Source organism: Capricornis sumatraensis, chromosome 2 (genome assembly GCF_032405125.1).
Source record: "Capricornis sumatraensis isolate serow.1 chromosome 2, serow.2, whole genome shotgun sequence".
Taxonomy (NCBI): domain Eukaryota; kingdom Metazoa; phylum Chordata; class Mammalia; order Artiodactyla; family Bovidae; genus Capricornis; species Capricornis sumatraensis.
Genome location: NC_091070.1, coordinates 99,637,199 through 99,654,115, shown reverse-complemented (window position 1 = coordinate 99,654,115; position 16,917 = coordinate 99,637,199). Strand labels below are relative to the sequence as shown.

The following is a 16,917-nucleotide window of genomic DNA, read 5'->3' as shown; positions in this document are numbered from 1 at the left end:
GCACAACTTGACCCAAAGTTTAGAAAGACCCAATTAGCTGCCACACTGAGAATTGTTCATAGGTAGAAAGACAGAAATGGACACCTCACCAGGGTGATAATCACAGTAATCCTATTATATATTTAATTTTTGTTTGTTTAATTTGGTCACTGATTTGGCTGGGTAGTGACGGGACTAGTGAGAGAACTGAGCTAAGACCTGGGGAAGAAAAGAGGAAGGCGAATTAGCACAAAAGAAAAAGCCTAAGAGTGGGCAAAGAAGTGGAAGGCAGTACTGTAAAGTCAGTTTGAAAGAGGGTGAAGAGAGAATGCTGGGGGCCGGTGAGTGCTATCCTAAGGAGTCGCAGCTCTGGTCTGCAAGGGATGGGGAGCCTTTGAAGCTTAAGCAACAAGGAAAACTCTGCAGCAGGGTACATATCACAGCAGTCAGAAAGACTACTTTCAAAGGGAGTGGCTTCCACGGTAAAGCATCTGCCCGCAATGCGGATTCGATTCCTGGGTCAGGAAAGTCCCCTAGAGAAGGAAATGGCAATCCACTCCAGCACTCTTGCCTGAAAAATCCCATGGACGGAGGAGCCTGATAGGCTACAATCCATGGGGTCGCAAAGAGTCGGATACGACTGAGCGATTTCACTTCACTTCACTTCCTTTATTAACATGGGCGAGCCATAATAAGAGCTTATATTTAGGTGGATGAAGAGCAGGAGCCGGACCTTCTGAAGGAAGAAAAACGAAGTCCTTCCTGCCCTAATAAGACTTGGAGCTATTTTCTCCAGAGTAATTTTGCTTCTAGGCAAGAACGGGCCTTCCCTGATGGCTCAGGCGTTTAATCCTCGAGTCAGGAAGATCTCTTGGAGTAGGAAATCACAACTCACTCCGGTATTCTTGCCTGGGAAATTCCTGTGGACAGAGGAGCCTGGCGGGCTACAGTCCATAGGGTCGCAAAGAGTCAGACAATGAGCGACTAGGCAACCACAAGGCAAGCAAACGTTACTATCTCTGAGGCTAGAAACATTTCCGTGGTATCGGAGATCAAGCGAATGCCAAGCCCCCCATGAAATGGTTTAAGTCGTGCAGTGCTTTTCTTGGAAATGGTGTCCCCAGAGTAGGGTGTCTTGTTTCAAGGGTCTTTTCAAAAAGGCTGTTACCTGTAAAGTAAGAAAAGCTATGCCGAGTACCGGCCATGAAAGAAAAAGCAAGTCTGCAGTGAAACGGTTCTTGGGGGATGGTCGTGCATTTCCGTTTTTAAGTGGAAAATGTGTTCGTAGATATAACACAGCAGTGTAGGTCCATCAGACCAGTCCCCCTACTTTGTAGGTGGCAGCAACAAGGCCGCCTGCCTCCACGTTCCTTCTGTCCTTCTGTCCAGTCCGATTTCTGAAAGGGGCTCACTCAGTTAACAGAGGCGGGGGCGGAGGGCCGGCCGCGGGGCAGGGAGCCGCGGGCGCCGGGCCGCCGCCCAGGGTGTGGCGCCGGGCGCGGCGCCCGGCAGCGAGAGGGGCGGGCGGCGGGCGGGGCCGGAGCGGGGCTGCGCAGAACCGCCGGGGACGCGTCAGTCGCCCGCCCCGCCGCCCCGGCGCAGTCACCCCGCTCTGCAGCCACCGGCACCAGGAACTGCGCCGAGCGGAGCGCGACGGTCCCCGCCATGTCTGCAGCCATGAGGCAGAGGTTCGACCAGTTCCTTCACCAGAAGAACTGCATGACTGACCTCCTGGCCAAGATCGAGGCCAAGACCGGCGTGAACCGGAGCTTCATCGCGCTCGGTGAGTGCAGGGCCGGCGCCCGCGGGGTCCTGCTCCGCCTGGCCCGGGGGCAGCTGTCTCACCCGCTGCCGGGCAGGCCCGCGGAGACCGCGGGGTCGGTGACAGATGGGGGCGAGCGGCGGGCACCTTCGGGGACGGGACTGGCTGCCCGGACAGGCCAGAGCCGGCCGGGGAAGGGGCGCCCGCGGCGCCGGGCGCGGGGACCGCTGGCGCTGACGTGTCTGCCCCGCGGCCGGACGCCAAGCGCAGTGGCGGAGCGCAGGGCTGGCGCGGAGCGGCGCGGCCCCTGCGGGAGGGCGCGCGGTGCCCGTGGCGCAACGCCGGGTACCTCCAGGCTCGGGGCCCGGGAGGGGTGTCCCCGCGGGAGCGGAGGGGCTGCGGGCCGGCCAGGGACTCCCGACTTCTCTGGACCCTCGGGAAAGGAAAGAAACGGTTTCTCCAGCTGGTGTGCCCCTTGAGGGGAGGATGGTGGAAGGAAGGGCACAAACAGGGGGCCTGCCGGGTATCCTCAGACCCGAGGCAAAGCCCTGCGAAGGCGCTGGCCCGGCCGTGGTGCGGTTTGTTTTTCTCCATCGCCTAGAACGAGCCCAGCCGTACGCTGTGGGCGGGGGCTGCGGCTGCAGTGTGCCACCCGACCCACTTCTGTCCTCGTGTCTCCAGGTGTCATCGGCCTGCTGGCTTTGTACCTGGTGTTCGGTTATGGAGCCTCTCTCCTCTGCAACCTGATAGGATTTGGTTATCCAGCCTACGTCTCGTAAGTGACTCCCGCAGCAAGTGTCCCTTCCTCCCCTTCCCCCATCCAGAGTGGTCCTAGTTGCATCACACCCCCATTTTCCTGGGAGAGCGGTCAAAGGACCGGAGAGGAGCAACTCACCGCTTAAGGTTACACATTTTAGAGGCTTAACTTGACATCTGATCTGATGACTAGCCAAAATGTATGTTTCATCAGCTTATAGTGGCAGGGTGTGTGCCTTCTAACAGCTCCAGAAATGAAAGGTATAACAAAGTGGACCTTTACTTTTGGAGAGATCTCACCGGGTACAGAGAGTGGATTATTGTTGTATTAGTTGCTAAGTCATGTCTGGTTCTTTGCAACTCCATGGACTGTAGCCCACCAGGCTCTTCCTCCATGGAATTCAACAGGCAAGAATACTGGAGTGGGTTGTCATGTCCTTCTCCAGGGGGTCTTCCCCTACCAGCGATGGAACCCACCTCTCCTTCACTGGCAGGCAAATTCTTTACCATTGAGCCTCCAGGGAAACTCAGACAGAGAGTAGATTCCTTCTCCCTAATAATTATTTAAATGTGCATTGCACCTTATATTTATGTACACTAGTAAAACCCCATCAGTCAGAGCTTCCTTAATTCAGATTTACTCTACAGTGTGTTTAATTTAAAAATATTGTCCAATTTCACTTTTTCCCATTCATTGAAATAGGAATTATTCTTCCCCTTAAATGAATTTTGTTTTACTCTACAGCTGTTCCTGAGAACTCTGATGGGTTTTACTTTCATTGAGTTGGTCTCTACCACTTTCCTCAACCATAAGGATAAAAATAAAGGAAAAAACTTTCAGCTGGAAGACTAAGACACCAATAACACATGATTACACCTTTGTCTATCATAGACCTGGCTAGAATTTAATATGTGACTAGAAAGTGGAAATGTGTTTTAGGAAAATGTTAGTTCTGACTTGAACAGTGAAATCAAAATTACCTAAGTAGTAGTTACTGAATTAGTCAGGTACAGACACTTAGTGGCTCCAGAAAATCTAGCTACGGATCGGCTACTACTTGGTGTGAATTTGGAGATCCTCCCCAGCATTGGAGAAGGAAATGGCAACCCACTCAAGTGTTCTTGCCTGGAGAATCCTGTGGACAGAGGAGCCTGGTGGGCTGCCGTCTGTGGGGTTGCACAGAGTCAGACACGACTGAAATGACTTAGCAGCAGCAGCAGCCCCACCATTATCTGCTAAAGTACCACACATATTGTTTGTGTATGCCAAACGGTGAAGACCGACCAGAAAAACTGGATTGACTTTCAGATCAATGAAAAAGTTATCTCCTGTGCATGCTCAGTTGAGTCCTGCTCTTTGTGGCCCCATGGACTGTAGCCCGCCAGCCTCCTCTATCCATGGAATTTTTCCAGGCAAGGATACTGGAAAGGCTTGCCATTTCTTCCTCCGGGGGATCTTCCCAACTTAGGGACCAAACGCTTATCTCTGGGGAACCCTTTTGTAAGGTTTATAAAAGCTGCTTGAGTTGTTTTAAACTAGCAGAGACTATGGCTCTTTAAAAATACCACAGAGCTTAAAAAATGTTGTCTCCACATCAGTGCCGTTTGATGTATGATCTGTGAGAACCATAACCTTGTCTGTTGGTGAGATGAGATCATTGGTATAGGCTTTAGAAAAGTAAAGATCTGTTTCTCAATAGGGTGTGTAGGCCTGTGTATGTGGAAGTGGATGTGACTAAAGGCAAACAGAGCTTGGACAAACTTTTCCTTGGCCTACTGGATTAATTCTAGCCATTTTTAAAGTCATATTTTAAAGTAATTTCAAGTGACTCAATTTCAGTTTTATCATTTGTTTAAAGTCATTTTTTAATTCATTTTCTACATAGTCCATTGGCTCTTTATTTAGAAGCAGCTAAATGTTCCTGTTTATTGCTAGGAATTCTTTGAAATGGTAGATATGATCATATTTCTGAGGTAAGTGGGCTTTATATATTTTAGAATTTCTCTATTCATCAAGTAGACACACTTTCTTTTCTTTTCTGAGTACTCTGAGGCAAAGTGACATTTGTAGTACATTTTAATAGGAATGATGAGTATTACAAATCTAATAAAGGGGTTTTAATGACAAATAAAAATTCAGGGAATAATTGATGAGTACCTACATCTATTACTATTTATTCATAGGATGTTTCCTTTTGGTAGACCCAACTCTTACTTTTAAAATGAACATTGTTGTTCAGTCACTAAATTGGTATATGACTCTTTGTGACCCCGTGGACTACAGCACGTCAGGCCTCCTTGTCCTTCACTATCTCACAGAATTTGCTTGAAGTCATGTTCATTGAGTTGGTGACGCCATCCAACCATCTCATCCTCTGTCACCCCCTTCTCTTCCTGCCTTCAATCTTTCCTGGCTCTAGGGTCTTTTCCAATGAGTCAGCTCTTTGCATCAGGTGGCCAAAGTATTGGAGCTTCAGCATCAGTCCTTCCAGTGAATATTCAGGGTTGATTTCCTTTAGGATTGACTGATTTGATCTTGCTGTCTAAGGGACTCTCATTTAAAATGAATCCTGAACACAGGATTGTGTTCATTAAGTGAAGGTTGGTCTCTGTGGGTGCTTAGATTTTTCCCTAAAACAGTGCTTTTCAGCCTTGACTGCCCACTGGAAGTATCTCAGGAGCCTTAAAAATTACTGATTCCTAGGCCCTGCCCCTGAAGATTATGATGTAATTACTCTCAGATGCAACCTGGGTTTTGGAATTATTAAAGGAGTCTCATTTTTAAAGGTCATGCTGAGAAGCCCCAGTATAAAGCAGCAGCGTAGCTTGTGCTTATTATACTTGAAGAGGGGGATTGAAGGCGTGGAAGAATGGCCTGCAGCCCTGGGGAGGGTCTAGAGGCCCACCTGGCCTCTGCTTTGTGAAAGAGATTCAAGGAGACGTGGGATCGTATGCACAGTAAAGCATACAGACCCCCAGTCAGGAAACATTTCAGGCAGTCACTGTTCCATTAGTCTAATGAAATATATTCATTGCTTAAGCAGTGTGACGGTATAACTGTCAGAAAGAAAGTCCTTGAAAATGGTGTGATGAGTAGCACCTCAATCAGCGTTACTTAAGATGTGATCTGCCATCACTCTAATTGTTCTTGTCTGTTGGAATTCTTGCCAGCCAGAGTGTTTTTTTTTTTAAAAATACAGGCTCATTTAGTAATATTAAGCAAACACCAAATGCTATCCATGCACCATGGCAGCATCTCAGATACACAGGGACGAAGGCAGACATACTCCCCATCTGTGCCCGGAGAGACTACAGAGTAAACTGCAATAAATAGTAAAATAGTGACCGTGTCCTCCACAGAGCACCCACAGGGAGCTGGGGGAGAGGTTAACAGGAGGGACCCCCTGGAGATTACTCATCTGAGCTGCTATTGGAGTTAAGACTTGATGGATGGGAAGGTGCCAGCGGAGAGCAGACCCTGGAGGAGGAAGCAATGTGCGCCAGGCCCTGGAGGCACTGGTGCACTGGGAGCTCTGAGAGCGAAGAGGGGCGGAGGAGGGCCAGACACGGCTACTGGCTGACACGTCCAGTGTGCAGTTTATTTCGGGTAGTTGTGGGGAACTTGCATGTTTTCTGACTGCCTTGGATGGGTTCAAGATAAGAGGTGACGTGAAGATTTACATTCTCAAGGTCATTCTGGCTGCTGTGATCTCTGGAAGGAATTGGTGATCCCGCCAAATTATTGCTAACCCCTTTCTTTCTCACCTTACCGTGTTCACTCCTGCTGCTTCATCTCCTTGGGCCATCAGATTGTGCTATTTAATGCTCCCTGTTGGGTGGCCAACAATGGTCAAGCTTGGTTGACCAAGAGGCTGCAGGGTGCAGAAATAAAATTTGGCAAACTTATCTGTCTTCTCAGCTTTTCTCATGACTCACTACGTTGGGAAATCTGTGGGTGGGGCTGAGGTGCCCCTGGCTTCCTGCCAGGTCTTGGCGGTGTATTGGAGCCAAAGACAGCTAGAGGCCTGGCCAGCCCTCCAGGCAGCAGAACCAGCTTATTATCAGGAGGCCCCTTCCTACTGGTTACTCTTATTTTCTGTGGAGATAATTTCCCTTTGAGAGCAGGACCTTTATCCTCTTCCTCTGTTTCCAGACTTTTTGGCCACCCTATATAGGCAGTTTGAAATGTCATCCAGCCTTCTCATTATCAAGAGCTGTTGACAGGACTTCAGTCTCCCTACTTCCTTCTATTACTGATAAGAGAAAGCAGACTACTGGATAGTCATAGGAAACTTTATTACCACAGTGGACCTGCCCCTCCCCCGTTTTTTGCTGAGATAGAAGTCTCACGCAACCCTTTTAAAGTATACAGATTTAGCGGTTAGTATATTTATAAAGTTTTGCAACCATCACAACTACCTATTTCTAGAATGGATTCATCACCCCAAAAGGAAACCCTCTACCTCTTAGCAGTCATCCCTCATTTCTTCTACACTCCAGTCCTCAGCAATCACCAGCCTGCTTTCTGTCTGTATGGATTTGCCTGTTCTGGACATTTCATACAAACCGAATCATATCTTATGTGGCTGTTTGTTTCTGGGGTGGCCCTGCATTTATTAACAAGTCTTTCTGAGAGACCTCTCAGGAGTGTATACTATGCTGAAGCATCAAAGTTGGCGCTGAGACCCAAGATAACCTCCTCCACCCTGGAATGTGGTGGCTGTTCTTGACTCTGCTTTTTTATTCAAGTGGAATAGGAGGGAAAGCCTAATGGCTGTGTTTTCTGTTTTTGTCTTTGTCCTGAAGATAAGGGAAAGGAGGAAGGCTTGCTTTCTGTACAACCCAGCAAACTTTTTGCTTGAAGTTCTATTAAAACATCTATTACTTTTCCTCTTTTTCATTTAATATTTTTGTTAAGGATCAGGTGGCCACCTTCCTGGGACTATCAGAGTTGGGCCTTAGCGGTCAAACGGGTAGTCTGATCATCAACACTTTTCAAAAGATCCCGGGAAAGAGAGTTTGGAAGGTTTTCCAAGGTCACACAGAGGCTAGGCTTGGTCTGGAGCCCTCAGTTAAGTGCACAGGAATGTGAACGCACATTCAGGCATATTTTAGCACCATGCTTGAGAAGATAATAGATGCTCTGAGTCCAGCATTTTAATGTCTATATTTAATCTGATGTTTGGCAACATTTTTCAAATCTCATACCCACTCTGGTGATGTGTCATTTTACCTTCTGTGTGTCCTCACCAGCCCGATTGAAGCTTTTGTCATCAGTACAAGGAGTGCTTTTAGCTCTTTGTGGGGCTGTTGAATAACTGTGTGACACCTAATTTAATAAACACTTAAATATCTCTGTTTAAGTGCTTTACAAATATAGCTCATTTAATCCTCATGACAGCCCTGTGATATAAGTATTACAATCATTCCTGTTTTACAGATGAGGAAACAGAGAAACAGAAGTAATTTGATTATGGTCTCACAACAGTGGATGATTAAACTGATATTTTAGCCTAGGGAGTCTGGCCGCAGAGTCCATATTTTAAACTTCTGTTATATTGCTTCCCATATGGCTCTTTAAGTGTCCCACAGATGCCAGAACTTTCCATAGGGATGAAAATTAATTGTTGATATAACTTTTTCTTTATCCATTTGACACTGTCAATGCAAATACATCAACTTCATGCAGTATGTTTCTCAAGGTACTGCCGTTCCAAATCATATCTGCACACAGTAATTTGCAGTGTTTTATACCTGTTGACTAGAATATATTACTAACAAGTTCTTTCTCTTGTCTGATGTGATGTCGCATTGATTTATGATGGCAGCACTATACATCGTTATACGCAGAGACCTCTATTTTACCTGTGCACACCCAGATGGCACACTGCATCGGGTCTTCTGAGCAAATGCAGCTTGCCTTCAGTTCTTTGTCAGGAGGCAGCACCTCTCAGGGAGGGGAGATGTTTGGGGATGATCTGTATGAAGTCTTATCCTTCTCCATCAGAGGGCAGACAAACTGAAAACCACAGTCACAGAAAACTAACCAATCTAATCACATTGACCACAGCCTTGTCTATCTCAGTGAAACTATGAGCCGTGCTGTGTAGGGCCACCCAAGATAGATGGGTCATGGTGGAGAGTTCTGACAGAATATGGTCCACTGGAGAAAGGAATGGCAAACCACTTCAGTATTCTTGCCTTGGGAACCCCAGGAACAGTATGAAAAGGCAAAAAGGCAAAAAGATGAACTCCCCAGGTCAGTTGGTACCCAATATACTACTGGAGATAAGAGGAGAAATAAGTTCAGAAATAATGGAGAGATGGAGCCAAAGCAAAAACAACACCCAGTTGTGGATGTGACCGGTGATAAAAGCAAGGTCCGATACTGTAAAGAGCAATATTGCATAGGAACCTGGAATGTTTGGTCCATGAATCAAGGCAAATTGGAAGTGATCAAACAGGAGATGGCAAGAGTAAACTTTAACATTTTAGCAACCAGAGAACTAAAATGGACTGGAATGGGTGAATTTAACTCAGATGACCATGATATCTACTACTGTGGGCAAGAATCCCTTAGAAGAAATGTCATAGTCAACAAAAGAGTCCAAAATGCAGTACTTGGGTACAGTCTCAAAAACAAAGGCATGATCTCTGTTCATTTCCATGGCAAACCATTCAATATCACGGTAATCCAAATCTATGCCCCAACCAGTAATGCTGAAGAAGCTGAAGTTGAACGGTTCTTTGAAGACCTACAAGACTTTCTAGAATCAACACCCAAAAAACTGTCCATTTCACTATAAGGGACTGGAATGCAAAAGTAGGAAGTCAAGAAACACCCAGAGGAACAGGAAAATTTGGCCTTGGAGTACGGAATGAAGCAGGGCGAAGGCTAATAGAGTTTTGCCAAAACACACTGATCATTGCAAACACCCTCTTGCAGCAACACAAGAGAAGGCTCTATGCATGGACATCACCAGATGGTCAATACCAAAATTAGACTGATTATATTCTTTGCAGCCAAAGATGGAGAAGCTCTATACTGTCAGCAAAAACAAGACTGGGAGCTGACTGTGGCTCAAATCATGAACTCCTTATTACTAAATTCAGACTTAAATTGAAGAAAGTAGGGAAAACCACTAGACCATTCAAGTATGACCTAAATCAAATCCCTAACAGTTATACAGTGGAAGTGAGAAATGGATTTAAGGAACTAGATCTGATAGACAGAGGGCCTGATGAACTGTGGCCTGATGTTTATGACATTGTACAGGAGACAGGGAGCAAGACCATCCCCAAGAAAAAGAAATGCAAAAAAGAAAATTGCTGTCTGAGGAGGCTTACAAATAGCTGTGAAAAGAAGAGAAGCGAAAAGCAAAGGAGAAAAGGAAAGATGTACCCATTTGAATGCAGAGTTCCAAAGAATAGCAAGGAGAGATAACAAAGCCTTCCTCAGCTATCAATGCAAAGAAATAGAGGAAAACAATGACTGGGAAAGACTAGAGATGTCTTCAAGAAAATTAGAGATACCAAGGGAAAATTTCATGCAAAGATGGGCTCAATAAAGGACAGAAATGGTATGGAACGAACAGAGGCAGAAGATATTAAGAAGAGGTGGCAAGAATACACAGAAGAACTGTACAAAAAAGATATTCACGACCCAGATAATCATGATGTGATCACTCACCTAGAGCCAGACATCCTGGAATGTGAAGTCTAGTGGGCCTTAGGAAGCATCACTACGAACAAAGCTAGTGGAGGTGATGGAGTTCCAGTTGAGCTATTTCAAATCCTAAAAGATGATGCTGTAAAAGTGTTGCACTCAATATGCCAGCAAATTTGGAAAACTCAGCAGTGGCCACAGGACTGGAAAAGGTCAGTTTTCATTTCCTTCCCTAAGAAAGGCAATACCAAAGAATGCTCAAACTACTGCACAATTGCACTCATCTCACACGCTAGTAAAGTAATGCTCAAAATTCTCCAAGCCAGGCTTCAACAGTATGTAAACCATGAACTTCCAGATGTTCAAGTGGATTTAGAAGAGGCAGAGGAACCAGAGATCAAATTGCCAACATCTGTGGGATCATCAAAAAAGCAAGAGAGTTCCAGAAAAACATCTATTTCTGCTTTATTGACTATGCCAAAGCCTTTGACTGTGTGGATCACAATAAACTCTGGAAAATTCTGAAAGAGGTGGGAATACCAGACCACCTGACCTGCCTCTTGAGAAATCTGTATGCAGGTCAGGAAGCAACAGTTAGAACTGGACATGGAACACCAGACTGGTTCCAAATAGGAAAAGGAGTACATCAAGGCTGTATATTGTCACCCTGCTTATTTAACTTCTATGCAGAGTACATCATGAGAAATGCTGGGCTGGAAGAAACACAAGCTGGAATCAAGATTGCTGGGAGAAATATCAATAACCTCAGATATACAGAAGACACCACCCTTATGGCAGAAAGTGAAGAAGAACTAAAGAACCTCTTGATGAATATGAAAGAGGAGAGTGAAAAAGTTGGCTTAAAGCTCAACATTCAGAAAACGAAGATCATGGCATCCGGTCCTATCACTTCATGGGAAATAGATGGGGAAACAGTGGAAACAGTGACAGACTTTATTTTTTGGGCTCCAAAATCACTGCAGATGGTGATTGCAGCCATGAAATTAAAATACGCTTACTCCTTGGGAGAAAAATTATGACCAATCTAGACAGCATATTAAAAAGCAAAGACATATCTTTGCCAACAAAGTTCTGTCTAGTCGAAGGTATGGTTTTTCCAGTTGTCATGTAGGGATGTGAGAGTTGGACTATAAAGAAAGCTGAGCACCAAAGAATTGATGGTTTTGTTCTGTGGTGTTGGAGAAGACTCTTGCGAGTCCCTTGGACTGCAAGAAGATCCAACCAGTCCATCCTAAAGGGGAGCAGTCCTGAATATTCATTGGAAGGACTGATGCTGAAGCTGAAACTCCAATCCTTTGGCCACCTCATGTGAAGAGCTGACTCATTTGAACAGACCCTGATGCTGGGAAAGATTGAAGGTGAGAGGAGAAGGGGACAACAGAGGATGAGATGGTTGGATGGCATCACTGACTCAATGGACATGAGTTTGAGTAAACTCTGGGTGTTGTTGATGGACAGGAAGGCCTGGGGTGCTGCAGTCCATGGGGTCGCAAAGAGTTGGACAGAACTGAGGGACTGAACTGAACCAAACTGTATGAAGTCAGATTGGAAAAGGGGATGGTGAAGGGGAATACAGTCAGAATAACTACGAGGGTTGTACTATAATCAATCACAAGTGAAAGCTATAGTATCTTTGCAGACAGTACACAGCAGATAACACGAGGAAAGGTAGGCTAAAAAGGGTTGAAGTCTGATTAGTTACAGTCTGCAGTGGCAGACTCCTGAACAGAGGCTCACTACCCAGAGGGGAGTTTAGGAAGGTCGCCGTGGTGTGGCTGACAGTTCTGAATCACTCTCTGTCTCACGAGAGCAAGTCTTCTGAACCAGAGCTAGGCTTCCCTAATGATGCTGGAGGATGTGTATTTGTGGTTTTCTCATAGACTTATTAGTAAGGGATGGGTTTGTTTTCTTGTGTTTTTTATAGAACTTCCTTTTACATTCATGAGCACTTGGGAGCAGATATATTTTCCACTCAGCTGCTATGTCCCCATTACACCTGCTTTTCTCTCTGCAACTGTGTGTTCCTTGTTAGGAGAGCTGCAGGGCAGGGCGGCGCATGCCCACACTTTCCTTCTCTGGCCTACTGGGTACTTGGACCTGAAATACAACTGACAGTCTGTAAATGTGGCCTTAAGCACCACTGAGGTCGTAAAGTTTACGTTTGTCGGCCGTTTGCTGGTTGTTTTCACTTTGTATTATGGTTAGTATGACTGAGCTATTTTAAGATGAAGGAGTTACGGAGAAAACTGTAACACTAATAAATTATCCTTATAGCCACCTGTGACTCTTTTGTAGATAATTACAGCCAGTATTTTGGTTATGTTTTTGTTTTTTTCCTTTTGCCTGTGTCATAGAGAAAAAAAGGTTTTGAGGAGCAAATAAGATGAATGATTTGAATGAATTATTCATAATGTAGTTTCTGGGCTCTGAAGCAGTTGTGGAGGGAGACTTCATTCCAGACTCTGTTCTGGAGGGTTCCCTGTGAACTTTAATGAACTGTTTTTTTGTTCTCTTCATGGAGGCCCTGGAGATAAGATCTATTTGTTCTTCTGAGCTGCCTTCCTCTTCCCCCTGTCCCAGAGCTTTCTGTTTTTAGGACTTTGAATGAGGACTCCATTTTTCAAGTTAATATCCTTGAATAGTATTTAAAACAAGTATAGGGACTTTTCTGATGGTCCAGAGGCTACGACCCCACACTCCCAATTCGGGGGGCCCAGATGCATTTCCTAGACAGGGAGGTAGATGCCACAGTCCACGACTAAAAGACCCTGCATGCTGTAACTAAAGACTGAAGCTCCCCTGTGCCACATTAAGAGCCAGGACAGCCAAATAGATAAAAAAAATATTACAAAATAAAATTAAACAAATATAAATATTTATGGGACACTTTACTATATTTAATGCCTATCAATAATATTACCAAGTAATCAATTTTGAGAATAAATCAGTATAGCAGAAGTTTAAAAATAGTTTCAAAAATTGCTAATGAAATTACTTTTCTAGCAGTTGAAATATAAGCAGGGGCTGCAGAAACCTATGTTGACTTCATACTAACACTCTCTGGTTCCTGGGAGTGGAGCTGTCATCTGTCCCTCTCACAAGGCCACTATATATATCCTACAACTTCTGCTGGTGGGGCCAGGTGACCTAGTGAAGGGATTAGTTACATGGCAGTGGTAACTCTTGATGTGGCCCTCTTTCATCGGGAAAGGTCAGTTCAGGTTGTTCCTGCAGAGGTTGTAAGGGTGCGTGAGTGTAAGTTAAATTTCCAGTACATACCTGACATAGATGTTACATTTACAGAGCCATCAGTTTCATCGGCGGAGGGCTGTCCCAGTAGAATTTGCATCTGCTGGTGTTTTCTGTTCGTTTATTGAAGTATAGTTGGTTTACATTGCTACGTTAGTTTCTAGTTACAGAAGGTGATTCAGTTTTACATATATATATATTTCTCCATTATGGATTATTACAAAATACTGAATATAATGCCCTGTGCCATATAGTAGGACCTGGTTGTTTGCATCTGCTATTCTTTTAATATTGCCTAGTGAACAGCCTAATGCTTTCTGTTTTGAATTATAAAATGTTAGCTAGAAGAGGTCTTAGAGATCAAGCTGCTGGAACTATAGCTACCTTTAACATATTTGGAAACTAAGGTGACAAAATCAAGTTTTACGACTTAGTTCACAAATCTGTTGAGGCAAATTCAGGTGTAGGGAAAGGGTGTCTGACTCCCCTGGCCTGCCCACTGCCAACATTCCTTATGCTTTATATTCAACCATTACTGACGCTTCCATTTTGCATTAAAAAAATAGCAAACAATTGGTAGATATGATCACCATAATTAAACACCAAAATATTTGACCACTAAAAGACTGCTTTTGGCTTTTTTGTATTTCAACTTCCATTAGAGTTGTTTTATAGAGTCATGTTAATATACATTTGCCTGCAAATTTAGCTTATATTAAGCATTTCAGTAAGTCGGTCATTTTGTGCTATAGGGGAACATTATTAAAAATTAAAGGAGCATGGCATATTTTTTCGTTGTTCTTGTATAGTCATCTTAGAAGACAGTTTCTACATATTTACGAAGCAGATTTGCTGTAGTGATTGTATCCTTCTTTTGGGTAGGGAGGATTGGGTATGATGTAAACAGTAAAGAAGCAAATTGTTCCTTTCCTTCTTTACTTGTTTAGTTTTTTCTCTTTGTTTATCTCTTTCTCTGTTGGTGTTCTCTCTTATTTTGAAAGTACACCTACTCTGCAGCAGAAAACAAGTACTTTTCTGAGTGTCTATAGTTTCTGATCTTTATTTCCATGAAGAAAAATCTCTTCTTTCAGTTCAGTTCAGTTGCTCAGTCGCGTCCGACACTGTTTCCCCATCTGTTTCCCATGAAGTGATGGGACCAGATGCCATGATCTTTGTTTTCAGAAGCATTCCTATGCATAGTGGTCACAGTGTGTGTCTGCTGTATTGGAAAGGATTCTTAACGTTCTGGTCCATATTCTTCATATTCATGCTTCAAATAATATACCTTAAACTCTGGAATATTTGTTTTTAAATGTAACTTAACCACATTTGAAACAGAACAAAGCAAATGGACCAGAAGTAGACTCCTTTCTGTTCCTTACCAACAGCACATCTCAAAGCTTTTTATTTTTATAAGCCTTTTTTATGAATTTTTTTTGATGTCCTGTCAGTCTGGAAATATAATCAACTTATTAAAATTAAAATCCTATTGATGAGTACAGCTGGTTTCAGTAGTAAAGCCAGTGCTCTGAAGACATTTAATATTAATACTTAATTTTACATCATTTGGCTGCTGCTGCTAGCAGTAGCCTGCTACTGCTTCAGAGCACTGGCTTTACTACTGAAACCAGTTTAATATTAATACTTAATTTTACATCATTTGGCTAGTTTGAACTATAGTGACTAAGTTACATGTGAACCACATAGAGTCTGGGTAGTGTTTACCCAAGTTTCTTTCGTGTGAGTGATCAGAAGCATATATAATGCACCTGATAATTACTAGTTGAATTAACCCTTGGGCAAATAGATTAACTTTTATAATATTCAGTTTTCTCTATGTAAAAGGAGGGGATAATTTAAGTTAAACACTAACAGAATCAACATTTTAGGAACTGCTTAAATAAGGGTGGTTACTTTTAATTAACCACCCTTATGGCAGAAAGTGAAGAGGAACTAAAAAGCCTCATGATGAAAGTGAAAGAGGAGAGTGAAAAAGTTGGCTTAAAGCTCAACATTCAGAAAACGAAGATCATGGCATCTGGTCCCATCACTCTATGGGAAATAGGTGGGGAAACAGTGGAAACGGTGTCAGACTTTATTTTTTGGGGCTCCAAAATCACTGCAGATGGTGATTGCAGCCATGAAATTAAAAGATGCTTACTCCTTGGAAGAAAAGTTATGACCAACCTAGATAGCATATTGAAAAGCAGAGATAGTACTTTGCCAACAAAGGTCCATCTAGTCAAGGCTATAGTTTTTCCAGTGGTCACGTATAGATGTGAGAGTTGGACTGTGAAGAAAGCTGAGAGCCAAAGAATTGATGCTTTTGAACTGTGGTGTTGAAGAAGACTGTGGTGTTGAAGAGTCCCTTGGACTGCAAGGAGATCCAACCAGTCCATTTTAAAGGAGATCAGTCCTCGGTGTTCATTGGAAGGACTGATGCTGAGCCTGAAACTCCAATACTTTGGCCCCATCATGTGAAGAGTTGACTGATTAGAAAAGACCCTGATGCTGGGAGGGATTGGGGGCAGGAGGAGAAGGGGACGACAGAGGATGAGATGGTTGGATGGCATCACTGACTCAATGGACATGAGTCTGAGTAAACTCTGGGAGTTGGTGATGGACAGGGAGGCCTGGCATGCTGCAATTCATGGGGTCGCAAAGAGTCGGACACGACTGAGCGACTGAACTGAACTGAACTGAACTTTTAATTAACATACAGAGGAAAACTGACTTAATCATATTCACGGTTCTCTTACTCATGTTATTGAACTTAAATGATTAAGGAAAAACCTCTTAAGTAGTATTTTACCTTATTTTTTCTACTTATTGTTTTTTGTTTCTTATTTTTTCCTGTACTTAGATATCAGCAGCTTAAGACATCATTGTTTAAGGAGCAAAAAGGTACAATAAAGTTTTGTTTTTCCAAGTTATAAATATGTGTTATGGCTAGTGGTTTTCTTCTGTTTTGGTACAGTAGTATACTTGTTCCTAAGCACTGGGCATAATTTTTACTAACAGTTTTAAAATATTAAGTCTATTTTTTACTTTGTTTTGCTTCCATTGACGTTTCTGTTTGTCTTAACTCATTCATTGGACCTTTCCCCAAGCACACCTGTGCTGCTTACTTAAGAATGGAACTATCATTTGACTGTTTGTGATTTTCGGTCCTGCAGCGTCACTGTTTTGGCCCCTGAGCTCAGTACAGTGTCATGCATGGTCCGTGCTCCATGTACGCTTGCATTTGAACAGGTCTGTCACTGATACTCACGGTGGATTACCTAGACAGGGCCTCTCTGGCCATTTTACCACCAAGAATTGAGTGGAGAAAAGTAACGCTGGTTTGGTTTGGTTTGGTTTGTACTGATGGTAAAGAATCTTATGTGTTTTTTCATTGCCTTTTTATCTTAAGAAAAATTACAACAAAGAAGATTAAGCCAGATTGTTTTATTCCCTCTTAGAAGTTACCTTTAAAATAGCTCAT

General features: G+C 43.7%; 1 protein-coding gene across 1 annotated transcript in view; it reads left to right on the top strand.

The window, feature by feature from the left end:
- The first annotated feature begins 1,580 nt into the window (after positions 1-1,580).
- The window catches only part of REEP5 (receptor accessory protein 5), a 50,204-nt gene continuing 34,867 nt past the window's right edge, over positions 1,581-16,917 (top strand). The window contains exons 1-2 of the mRNA XM_068964122.1: positions 1,581-1,762; positions 2,423-2,516. Of these exons, the coding sequence (XP_068820223.1) occupies positions 1,645-1,762; positions 2,423-2,516 (212 nt within the window). The 5' untranslated portion in view covers positions 1,581-1,644. The remainder of the gene's footprint in view (positions 1,763-2,422; positions 2,517-16,917) is intronic.